This window comes from Corvus hawaiiensis, chromosome 5 (assembly GCF_020740725.1).
Source record: "Corvus hawaiiensis isolate bCorHaw1 chromosome 5, bCorHaw1.pri.cur, whole genome shotgun sequence".
NCBI lineage: Eukaryota > Metazoa > Chordata > Aves > Passeriformes > Corvidae > Corvus > Corvus hawaiiensis.
In genome coordinates, this window is record NC_063217.1 from 23,900,861 (window position 1) to 23,913,218 (window position 12,358).

Below are 12,358 nucleotides of genomic sequence, written 5' to 3' on the forward strand. Positions count from 1 at the left end.
TTTGGCTATCACAGTGTCCTCACTTGCCACCTACAAATAGCAGGCATTTGAGGGTCCCAGTAAAACTAGGAAGGCATTTTGGGAGACTTCAGCTTCCCGAGAAGGCAGGTGGAGCACCAGGAATCCCCAGCACACACATTTGGTGCAGTTGGTGCACTTGGGAGAACAGACAGGATTGTGCTGCTGGTGCCTTCCCAGCTCAGCCCTTTGCCTAGGTGCTCTAGTGCTCAGAGAACTAACTTAAGTCCCCCTCTCCTTTTCCATGTACAGGAGCTTGTGGAGGGCACAGTCCTCCTCCCCTAAGCTCCAGGCTGCCAAGACTTCAAATTAAAAAAAAAAAAACTAAACCAATCAACTAAACACAAAAACCCCAACAAAACTTCAAAAATCTGTTTTAGGGAAATTTAAGCACATCTAAAGTTAATGGTTCAGCCAGTGACCTCAGCATTTCTTACATTACTGATCCTTACAGAAATGAGAAGTTCTAACATCTTTTGTTTCTTCAGAGTGTACTGAAAAGGTAGGGATGGCATAGATTCCTGGTGGAAGTTACTGTACAGCTACTGTATAACTAACAATCTTTATTGGGTTCGTGTGAATTGTCATACTAAAATTGCAGAAAAAAAAGACAACTTACTTGAACAGGGAACAAATGTTAGAGTTAACATTCTTTATTAAAACTAAAGAATTAAGTCTTACAAAAAAATTAATATCCATTATGTGGGGGTCTTTTTGCTCTACTGGTTTAGCAGAATGACAGGTATACTTTAGAAGTAATATCTTCAGGAAAGCAAAGGATTTTAAATATAATTTTATGAGCCAAACACAATGGACATGTTACTACATGTTACACAGTATTTATTTAGGCTCCATCTTGGCCTTAGTTTGTTTATGTCACAGGTGTTTGTAATATTATTAACACTGTGGCATTTTCAAATATCTAATAAGAGCGTCTGCTGCTGCATAGCCTATTAGAGCATAAATCTCTTAGTATAGTTCAAGGTGCTATTGTGTTTTTACAGTATTGAAAACGTACATACAAATTCCTTCTATGAAAAGTAAACTAGTTAAACTGTAGCAAAAAAAAGAAAAAGTAGAGTAAAGAGGCAAAGGCCAGGCAGGCTCACAAACTTAGTGTTGAATGCGACCTGCTGTGCTCAGGTGCCGTGGCTTTGGTGGCATTTTTGGTATGTCATATACAACACCAAAAAAGCCAGCGGATATAGGTACAGCTCTGGATACAGATCTACAGATAGCATTCTAGAATTGCCAAACTGAAAGAATTCTAAACACTGTAATTCAATTCATTTTTAGATTTCCATTTTTAAAAGAGGAATGCAAATGATAATGGAAACACTGCACCTCTTTGAGAGCTCTAGTTACAGAATTGACACAGTAATCCAACTACAGTAACACTACTATGGGGCTTTTAATTCAAGACCTTAGAACTCAGTAGCTGAGACTTTTTCACAATAACAGGTCCAAAAGTAAATGCTCACTGTACTTGGGCAGCACTTGCCCCTTCATTACCTGCAGTTCTTGTGTGCAGGGTCGGCACATGGTACGCGATGACTGGACAGTTTGCCCACACTGTGACTTTCCTGCCCTCTACTCAGAATTCAAAAAGTAAGTTGGGATTTTTTTTTCTGTTGCAGTATTCCAATGTTTGTTCGTATTTTAGCAGCAAATGGGTCATTTGGTACTAAAAACATGTAACAGCTGGGCTGGGTGGAAGAGGAATCCCTCTTACTTGGTTGTTGCACCTAAGACACTCACAAAACATTGCTTCAAAGTTGACCAAATGATGTGGTAAGATAAAGAATTGGGCCAGTAATGCAGGGCTCCAACAGGAACAGTAATGAAGATGGATGGTGAGCTTGTGTAAGGTCGCGGCTCTGTCCAAGAAGAAGGCCTCATATGGGGGCAGGGCAGGAACACAGGCACACTAGCAATCCCCAAAACAAAATGCACATAGAATTAGGTACAGACTAAGACAGCAATAATTTTTTGTCCCTGATAATCACATGTGGCAATGGGATTGGATAACTCTGTTCCAATGTCAGGAACTCTGAAGCTGTTAAAACCTCCTCTGTTACATGTTTAAATGCTGCAAACAGCAGCAGCCTTCCTGGTGCGGTGTTAGTTCTCAAATGTTGGAAACAAACCAGCCTTTGCTCCATGTAGACAGAAGCAGCCATTGCTCTGTCCCGCACTTGCTACATAGCACTGGTCAGAACTCTGCTCTAGGCTTTGTGCCTTGGGCCCAGCTTCCTTTGAAAAATATTAGAATTAGCTTTTGACCAATTACCCTTCCTTTAAAACAGCATGTTACAGACTGAAAACATGTGTCCCATGTGTTCTGAAAGGATTAACATTGTTGATCTTATGAAAATAACTGATTGCACAGAGTACCTCAAACTAGAAGATGAGGATCATTAAATTCAGGTATGTCCTACAGTACTTTTTACTTAACAGGGCTCATTCCAGAAGACAAGAGTTTTTCCCAGTAAGGAATCTTAACTTAAGCCTGGGTCAACACCTCAGGTAACTTGAGACCCAGTTCTGCCACCTATTTGCCCTCAGGCATGCAAACACCAGTAGGTTTTCCTACTGCAACTAACCTGGTTGTTAAATTGGGCTTAAACTCGGTTTACCCCTATGACCACATTAACATCCAGAGGATGTTCTGGTTTGGAACATGTTCCTGAATACCAGGTGTGCTGGAGTAGCACAGAAAACAGTGTGAAGATCCCCGCATCATCCAAACTTCTACAGATCTATCAACAAGGGTTTAAGTGCAGGGAGAGAGAGCAAGAGGGGTACTAACTGGAAGGAGCAAATCTAAAATGCAGGTTACAATGATCTCAACATGCCTATTTAACAATCAATCCCAGGATAATAGCAACAAGTTGATAACAGCCTGAAATACTCATACTTCAAAGAATGGTATAGACAGAGCCATGCTCTCAAACACTTAAGATTCAGGACTTTGTTTTTTTTAAAAATCTGGTAACTGAAAATGAGTTAACCATCGTCCTCAGTAATGTTGACATTTCAAGGCAGATTTACTAGTGTGAACAGCTTATGTGAAAATGCAGCTGTGGGTTAGAGTAGTGCACCTAAGTTCTTTTGGGAAATTTTTAGTTGATTTTATTTTTCCTGATCTGCTATCACAGTGTATCTCAGAATATGATTAACCACCTCTGCTTATTTTCAGAGCTGCCTGTGTTGGCTGGCAAGCAGCAAGGAAAACTCTATTACTACATCACACATCTTTTCCCCACAAAGGCCTGATAACAACTCCATCACTTTTGTGATATCTGTAACTATTTAGCTTTTGATAAATTTTGTACTTTGGTTTATTGTAGTAATAAAACTGATTGATAATTCTTTCAAACAAAATCTGCATTTTATCTGCACCAAAGACGAACCACGGGGCCATCTTTTTATGTGAGTGGCAGGAAGAACCACTTCCCTACTGTTTTCTTTTTCAGTATCAGTTCTGAACTGTTACAACTATTTTCAATTAAACATTTCTTACTCTTTAATTATTCCTTTCTGGTTTTGATTAAAGATATAACTTGTACAAGTACAGGCTAGTCAAGTTTTGGAACTAAATACCTCACTGCTTTTCTGTGTCTTTACCTGAACAAAAGGGAAGTTACAGGAAAAGAGAAATGCCACATCATGTACATGAAGGAAAGACAAAACTGTGGAGTAAAGGAAGGAGACAGGACAGAACACTCCATGAACTTAACCAAAGCTTTAAAAGAGTTCTGTGAAACATTTTATTGTAATTTTATGTGCTGCTTAATTTCTATAATGTACAAATAGGCCATTTATATACGGGGTTTTTGCATCGTGTACTATTTACAAGACTTCACCACATAATGTCAGGGGATTTATATTAAAAAAAAAAATGTAGTGAAGTCCTAGGAAGACTCAGCAGAAATGCCAGGTAACTAAGCATGACATTTTCAGCATGTTCATGCACCTGGTGGCTGTTGCACAAAGACAGTTATAGCTTGTAACATGTACCATGTCAAGAGTAAGCACAGCAGGACATCGTGTAAGCACAAGAGCTACAGCACCTCTATAAGAGGAGCATTTTCAACGCACTGGTTCTGCTTTCTCAGTTGCAGCACTGGATCTGTTTCATGTTCTTGCCAGAAGTTAGATAAGCAAAGCTGTGTCCAAAGCAAGATTTTACTCTAAATGTCTTGTTTTCTCTTTTCTTTTCCCTTCTTTTTTTGTTGTTTCTTCATTTTTCTCTCTTTTTGTCAGCTTGGAGGACTTCACCTTTTTTTGCTACAAACAGAAATATACAGTTTAAAATCCAACTGCAATTTGACAAAGTTTCAGTCTAACTGTAGTCAGTGTTAAGGAAAAAGCCACCTCTTTCCCTCCCCTTTCAGGTGTGAAGTTTCTAAATGCCATGGAGAGTACAGGCTACAATATTCAGTCTTACGGGCTGACCACAGTTCCCCATTTGGTGATACCGACCAAAGGTATTACTAGAATTGTCATCTGTGGTAAACACAGGCACAGGCCTGTGGCTGCTCCTTGCCACTGGCACCATCCTCACCAACACTTAAAATATTACTAAGTTTTGGAATTGAATGCAGAACTCATAGATTTGGAGTGATATCTCACTTTGGTCCAACCTAAGACAATGACTGGAAGTAACTTAGACTTTTCCACACTACCACCAGTTAAAAATTCAGAAGGTGAGAGATTATATATTTAATATCTACTATGATTTTTTTCTTAATTCATTCAGATGATGTTAAAAGTCACAGAAAGGTAACTAAAAACAAAAAAAGTCCCAGCACTTCAGTGGGGTCATTTAATACTGAGGAAATCAAATCACCTTAATCATTGCATCACTGTCAACAGTATCTTGCTCATCCTCATCAGACTGCATCTCTTCCACATTCAAGTCTTCACTCAGATCTAAAGTCACTGCAGATCCCGACTGCCTTTTAGATGCCTTGACAGAACTAAGTGAATATGGAGTCAGATGTGCCTCTTTGTTGTAGGCACGTGTCAAAGCTGCTTTGACCTGTCAGGGTGGAAGGAAGGAAACTGAGCATCAGTTTAGGAACGTAGATTGTAAGCTAACCAACTTACCTGGAGATTCCATATCAAGTTTCCTTTGGAAAGATGGACCAAAGATACATAGAAGGGGACACTCTCAAAAGGACACAAAAAGCATTTAAGAGCTGTATGGTGAAGGCTCATTTTAAGTAAGTCCCACATAATCCTCAAATAAAATGTGCACCTTCAGATGCTTCTTGCTTAGGCTTGCAATAATTTCAGCACTGTTGTTCTGCTACCACCTAAGTCACAAGTCTGCTACAATCCAAGTCACACCAGAGCCCCTTTCAGCTGCACTGTACACCTGCCAGACTAAGCAGCATTTTCAGACCAGGGGTAAACACCTGATAGTAGTGTAGGTTTAGTTACCAGCAGATTCTTCTCTTTCCCTGAGCACCTGACCAGGATGAGGGAGATCATAGTTTGTAACAGCAACTTGAGCTTAAGGTCACCGTGTACCAGGTGAGGGTCCCAACCACTGGAGCGGAGTAGCTGGGCAGTGGAGGAGCAGCACATGAAGCACCCCAGGTCTGGCAGTTCTGTCTAACAGGACTGTGAAAGGTGCAACCTGCGAGGCAGCCTCTGAATGCAGTGCCTGCTCTATAACCCAGGCAGCTGTGTGTCCCTCCTCCTTCCAGGATGGTAAGAATGGCAGGGCTGTGCCTTAAGGGCACAGACCTTACAGCCAGAGCTTGCTTGCAGAAAGGTACCAGCTGTCCCTGTCCTTCCTGTGTTCCACTTCTATATCCACCAAGACGCAACTGACTCCCAGTAATACTTTACAGCAGGAACAAAAAGTGAAAGACTCCTGAGTGAAGCACAGCCTGATGATGGTTTAGGACTTACCCCGACCTTTTAGTGGTATGTTTGACAGCTGATTCACAAAGCCTACTACCAATTACAGTTAAGCTGGTGCACCAACTTCAGCCTTTCCAAAGCACATCCATACTGTAATGATTATTCTAGGATTTCTTTTTTAAGATACAGAAGAAAACTAAAAAATTCACTGGTGAATTTTACCTTGGAATCCAGCTTTGAAAAAGGACTGGGTTTGCCTCCCCACGTGCTTATTTCCATGATATTTTCAACATCTTCTTTCATCAAGCAGTAGGAGTCCATAAATGTTATAGCTTGTTGTACACCATCTGCTCCAAAGTCTTTCAAGGGCTGGACAAGTGCATCCCGCAAATATGACAAATATTCCATATTTACTGTCCTCTTGCATGTCTGAGTTCTTTTTCAAATTGAAAATAAAGTACTGAGTAAGTGAATCTGTCCAACCACCACCACTGACTTCTAAAGACAAGAACAAGTAGGTAAGAAGGCCCTCAGCAAATCAACAATCAGCTGCCTTAAGATCAAAATGCAAGCTGTACCGTGCCATTCCTTTTGCCATACCTGCACTAGGGATAACCAATGCAAGGTATTTGAACACCAAACAGCTGGGGGAAACACATCCCTAACTGAGAAACAACTTTGGGGGAAAAACAAAAAAGGCAAGGTACTTCTGATTATACTAATAGTGTTTCCAGCTTGACTGTTGTTCAAATTAAGCACTGAGAAAAGTGTCACCAACAACATAGGAGCACGTTCACAGAACACATGAATGCGTCACTTGTATGCACCAAGCACAGCAAGGAATTGATGGTAGGTAATGAACTGCACGAGAAAGAACTGTATCAGAGGAATGTCAGTACTACCTGAGACTCATGTGCATTGCCAGTTCTTGAATGATACGATCATGTTTGCCTGTGGATGAAAATTTCCCCAGCCAGCTGGGAAAGACAGGAAACTGGGACATGTAACCCCTCATCAGCTCCCCGGGGAGAACGCTGGCATAAATAGCCTGAAAAAGTAACACACATGCCAAACCCAAATCACACTGAAGTCTCATGGATACCATGACACACTGCCCTGCAGTGCACTGTCCCCAAGAAAGAGGGGCAGTCAACACAGGGCCACAGTGGAAACAGCTTATTTTAAGAGAACTCTCTCAATTGCTTGTTTCTGTTCAATCCCTCTTGGGTTACAGCTTCACCTCTTGTACCACCCTGTTCATTACCATGTTCTAAAATACCTGTGTAATTATCTGGGTTTCAAAACCCAGAAAAAAAACCCAAATATGGCCTTTTCTCATGTCCAGTTTAGAGTGCAGTCAGACAAATAGCTGACTTCACACAAACAATTGCTGTGATCTCCAGCACACAGACATGGTGAAGGAGACATTTCCAAAGAACACTGCAAATCTACATCAAGTCAGCTAGCTAAGTTCCTAAGCAATTCAGCTCTTCTTCAGCAATTCGAGCAGGGGGGTGACCTAGACGACTTTCAGAGGTACCTTCCAATTTCACCTACAATGCATTCTCTGATGCCAGTCATAATCCTTTAAGCACAAGTCCTGTCAGTGTTTCAGTGAGCATTAAAAGCACAGTGACCAAGCTTCAGTCCTCTGTGTTTTGGGAGAAATCCTGCCCTGGTGAGAGGAAGGACAGAGCAGGCTTGTAACTGCACAAGTGATACATACCATGTGCTTCTATGCCTCGTGACAGTCCAACTTTTCAAAGTTTCAGAAGACTTCATTCCATGTTGCAGCATGAGCTCAACAACATGGCTATGGCAAACTCTTCTGATGACCAGTGGAACAGAGAATACCACATGAAGTATGAACTATACAGATCATATACTGAAAAACCAATTTCCACAGAACCATCTTTAACCCTGGACACTCCTTAAAGGACATAAAATAAGCGTTAAGTGCTCACCTGTGTTGGAAGAAGATTCCAGTTCTGCTTGCTACGAATCTGCTTGTCCACTATATCACCATCACATATACTATCAGCTGCTCTACTCAAGAGCACCAAGTGCTTTTTTAAATTACCTCTAGAAAAAAAAATGAAGTTGACTGTATTACAAAGCAGAAATGTGCAGATAGGTTTTAGTCTGCTTTGACTCCCTGACACAAAAGCCTATGTCAGTTTAGGGCTTGGAGTAACTCACCCAGCAGCAGCCGGTTTCACATGCACGTAGTTCTCTTGTACAAAGAGAGGAGCTAGCGAATAATCATGGAAGAAAAGATCTGATTTGTCTATAAGAGACATACGAACAGCCTCCTCTCCAGTAGCAAAAACCTTCCGGACAACATCGAAAGGGCCCTAAATAAACGATATTTCAAGAAGTCAGCAGCTAGAAGGTCAACACAAAAAAAACACAGCACAGTATCAACAAAATTAGTATCCAGGAGCATCTTGACTCATCCGTACAAGCTCCATGTTCAGTATTTCCACTCTAGAACTTCACCAGTTTAAAGAACTGTGTTTTACTTTTGATATTAAGAGAATTATCTCCTAAACAGAGGACAAAGGATGAGAAGTATGAGCTTCATAATTACATCTTACGTAAGACACCAGTACATCAAAATATATACTCAGTCCTTGATATACTACTCTTCAACTATTTGTGGCAAATGTGATAGCACTTGGCATCTAGGCTTTAGTTCAGTGCTTCAGTTCAAAAGATGCTCATAAAAGCCTAGCAACGATATCAGAATATGACAGTAAAAGCCAAACCAGTATTAGACACTTACCAATTTGATGTCCTTTTTGGCTCTGCTGGCATCTGTTTTAGCCTCATCATAAGTCAATGATTTATCTCTTGCACACCACATATTAAGATTATGTAAAACCTGAAGAAAAAAAATTAAAATACTGTTCAAATACTTTGAAGTCAATATACATAATCTGCTATCTGAACAGTCACTGATGCTGAATGGGTACTGACCTGTCTGATGTCGTGGTTTGCTGCCAGGATTATCTCTTGCATAGCAGGTGGGGGAATTTTTAAACCTTCTTTAAATGCAATAGACATCATGGCACCCTGTAATCACAATTGAGAAACTGTCCCTAGAGAATTCCTACGAACTCTTCCCCCAGCAGAACATACTGACACGTCTATAAAAGAGCAGTACATATTTTTCTAAATTTTTAAAGCACATACAGCTCAAATTTTCTCTCATAAACCAAGATTTACCACTGGTGCAAAAAAGAGCATGTTCATTTAGAAAAACCCATTTTGGACATATTTTTAAGACAGGCATCTAAAATCCAAAAGGTTTTGGGAAGAAGAACTCAGACAATTAATTCCGAAAAGCAATTACTCACCGAGATGATCCATTAAGTGGTGTATCCAATTCTGAATAAACTCTGCCACATAAAAACTGAAGTTACTGATGGTAATTCAGTGCAGTCCATAAAGCCACAACCTGCTTACCTTGATCTGTTCTAGACGAGGTCTCTGAAAACGAAGATCCAAGCAGTAGTGGACCAAGGAGCGGATTTTAGGATGGTTGCGATCGTTGCACATACAAATGATGGGTATCTTCGTGTGTCGGATCAAAGCAATCAGCTCCTGTAATTTAAACACATTACAATTACATCAGATAATCTGGATAATAAGAATTATTAGAATGTCATACCAAGCAGCATTAGTCCCTGCCTTAAATCAGATCTTTGACAGATTCCAGGTCCACAACACTCCTCCTGCTGCAATCACATTTCTACACAGTGCAAACCTAGCCCCCTTGCCTACTGTTTTCACTTGCTGTTCTATTCAGCTGCAAGAGATCTGCTGCCTACCCGCTTCCACTGTCTACTTCCAGCAATCATGTTTGGAACTTCCTTCAAGAAGCAATGAAGACCAATAGCCCAGAGTAGAGCTGTCCGCCGGCAGAACTAGACTAATTTCTCCACAGGCCAGTTTGACCTGGCTTATGCCCACAAGGAGCACACAGCTTTCTGGCTGCACCCTGCCACAAAGAATGAAGAAGCAGAAAGTAAAAAGATCAGCTCATCCCTGCTCCAAGAGCTCAACCCTGAGGCTTCCATCATTTTTAGGCTTGCCAGAACAAACTTTGCCAGCTCTAATGAAGGTGAAATTCAGTTCAGTTTCATATTCCTGCAATGAAAACACCTGCATCTGAGCCAAAAATCTGTATGGCCTTCACTGTCAAAGTACTGCATGTAACCATAGGAAATCCTCAGGAGCTAAAACTGGAGCTACTAAAGAGAACAAAGGATGCTGCTGCCTATGCCACACATTAGTTACTTCAGTGTTACTGCCTATGCAAAAGAGCAACAGTCCCAGCCAGATTAATGAACCTCCCACTGCAGGCAGCTGTCACCTTAGAGGTACCTTAGGATAAATGTACCTGTTCTAAAATGCACACACTCAAGTTCATCACTCCAGGCTTCTACACAAGTATCCTTTTTCCCCCTCTGCCAGTGCACAATTCTGACACAAAGACAGGCTTCTAAAACACATCAGACTGTACTCTGCAGAGAGTTTGTTTATGGACCATGGGTTGAGGACAGTAGAGTGGCTTGACTATTTTGTCCTATATATGGTGCTCTTGGCAATGGCATTAGCTAGGAACTACAGTGGCTTCACCTGAATCCCTCCTCTGTCTTCATTGCCTGCCATACCATCCACTTCATCCATGATCAATACATGTTTCCCGCTAACTGATGAGGATGCACCTGAAAATGAATATGGATAAGAAAATGAGATGGGAATAAAGGAGTCTTGCTTGGAGTTTTACCCAATGCTAAGTAAGGTAACCCCACCCTAGGCAACTAAGGTGGTGGCTCTGCCACTTGATCACATGAGTCTATGTTCACAGACCAGACTATAACCTCATGTCATCTTCTTAGAAACAAGACCCATGGAACAGAGGAGCAACTGCAGAGTTCCTGACTAGCTTGTACGGATTAACAACTCATTCTACGAATACCAGGACTTAATTCTAAATTGAAGAAGAAATATAACAGCTTACTACAAGAACCCATCCCTATTAGAGCGGAGTCCCTCCACCTGACAAGCAAGGTAAATTCCTAACGCAGTTGTGTAATAAGGAAGCTCTGTCTTTCCTGTAACCAAACTCCTAATATAACAAAGATCTCCTTCAAACAACAGACGCACCAGAATAGAAGTCTTTGATGCTGGTGTTGTTAAGTGATTCAGCAACTACTTCCTTTAGACTGTTCTTGCTGCGAGTGTCACTGGCATTCAGCTCCACGTAGCTATACCCCAGTTCCTGGTCCAAACACAAACCACACAAAAAGTGAGAACACAGATCAGTGAAAAATCATACAGATTTGATTCCTTTCTCGCCTTATACTCCTTTTCTCTGGCACTCCAAAAATATTTATAACCATACGTGGAACAGATAGGCCCCAAAGAGATTTTTTTGTTGTTGTTGTTTGTTTTTGTGGTGGGGTTTTTTGGTTGTGTTTTTTGGTTTGTTTGTTTTTGGTTTGGGTTTTTTGGTTGGTTGTTGGGGATTTTTTTGTTTGGTTGGTTTTAGTTTTGTTTTAATTGAGGGGAATGGGGAAGCATTGAAGTCAGTGGCACATACTAAGTTTTGGAAGATGAACAGAACTGCCAGCAGGGATAGAAACAGAGCTAGGAGTCAAGGCCGGCTAAATTCCATGCTCCGTATTTCCAGCTGCATAACAAAGAAACATACCACATGGCTCTGAAAGCTGCAGGAAAGAGAAGCTTTTAACTATTTAACCAATAGGAGACACATGGCTCCCCTAGCAGCACTAACATTTCAGTCAGTCCCTGACACAACTAATGCCAGCTGTTCCTTTATCAGCAAACTCTCCTGCAAGAGGCAGCCAGAACACAGAGAAATGCTCTGCAGAGTCCTGAGGCAGCTGAGAGCAAGCCAGGCAGGAAACCAGAAACAGAAAAGATCATGCTTTGAGAAAAAAATGAGCCCAAGACAGCACATTCCCCTTTTCTAAAGTTCTAGGTGTAGCATCAACTTGTTGCCACAAAGCTCCAAGGCATGTGGGAGGGAGGACAAGAGCAGGTTGTATTGTACTCAATACAACCAATTTCTAAATTCAGATTTAGAAATGGACACACAGCCCTGTCAATTTCTCTCGCCCTAAAGCAGTATTTCAATTTAGAAATCTGGGAAATATATCTGTTAGATATATATAAACCGTGACCTTAGGCTTTCAAAAAGCTTGCCAGAATTTGACTCCCACTAAATTTAGTGCAAATATCCTCCGACTTGCAGAACTAGTGCTGAATGCTCAGTTTTGGAAAACTATCTCCAATTGTTCAACATACTGTGATATGCTTCCTCTCAGTGTAACAAAGAAATGCAGCCAGCCATTGGTGTACCTTCTCACCTCAGACCTGATAAAGGTATCTAAACAGCCACATACTTTCACCTGTAACCCTGTTCTGAGCA

General features: G+C 41.1%; 2 protein-coding genes across 2 annotated transcripts in view; one reads left to right on the plus strand and one right to left on the minus strand.

Annotated features, from left to right (window-relative positions):
* The window catches only part of WDR19 (WD repeat domain 19), a 39,503-nt gene extending 35,955 nt beyond the window's left edge, over positions 1 to 3,548 (plus strand). Inside the window, exons 35-37 of the mRNA XM_048304329.1 lie at positions 1,550 to 1,626; positions 2,325 to 2,445; positions 3,218 to 3,548. Of these exons, the coding sequence (XP_048160286.1) occupies positions 1,550 to 1,626; positions 2,325 to 2,439 (192 nt within the window). The 3' untranslated portion in view covers positions 2,440 to 2,445; positions 3,218 to 3,548. The remainder of the gene's footprint in view (positions 1 to 1,549; positions 1,627 to 2,324; positions 2,446 to 3,217) is intronic.
* A 216-nt stretch (positions 3,549 to 3,764) lies between these two features.
* Positions 3,765 to 12,358, minus strand: part of RFC1 (replication factor C subunit 1) — a 34,374-nt gene continuing 25,780 nt past the window's right edge. Inside the window, exons 14-24 of the mRNA XM_048304331.1 lie at positions 11,071 to 11,185; positions 10,540 to 10,628; positions 9,364 to 9,501; positions 8,875 to 8,970; positions 8,681 to 8,779; positions 8,095 to 8,249; positions 7,860 to 7,977; positions 6,798 to 6,943; positions 6,118 to 6,331; positions 4,871 to 5,062; positions 3,765 to 4,308 (exon numbers count right to left, since the gene is read on the minus strand). Of these exons, the coding sequence (XP_048160288.1) occupies positions 4,207 to 4,308; positions 4,871 to 5,062; positions 6,118 to 6,331; positions 6,798 to 6,943; positions 7,860 to 7,977; positions 8,095 to 8,249; positions 8,681 to 8,779; positions 8,875 to 8,970; positions 9,364 to 9,501; positions 10,540 to 10,628; positions 11,071 to 11,185 (1,464 nt within the window). The 3' untranslated portion in view covers positions 3,765 to 4,206. The remainder of the gene's footprint in view (positions 4,309 to 4,870; positions 5,063 to 6,117; positions 6,332 to 6,797; positions 6,944 to 7,859; positions 7,978 to 8,094; positions 8,250 to 8,680; positions 8,780 to 8,874; positions 8,971 to 9,363; positions 9,502 to 10,539; positions 10,629 to 11,070; positions 11,186 to 12,358) is intronic.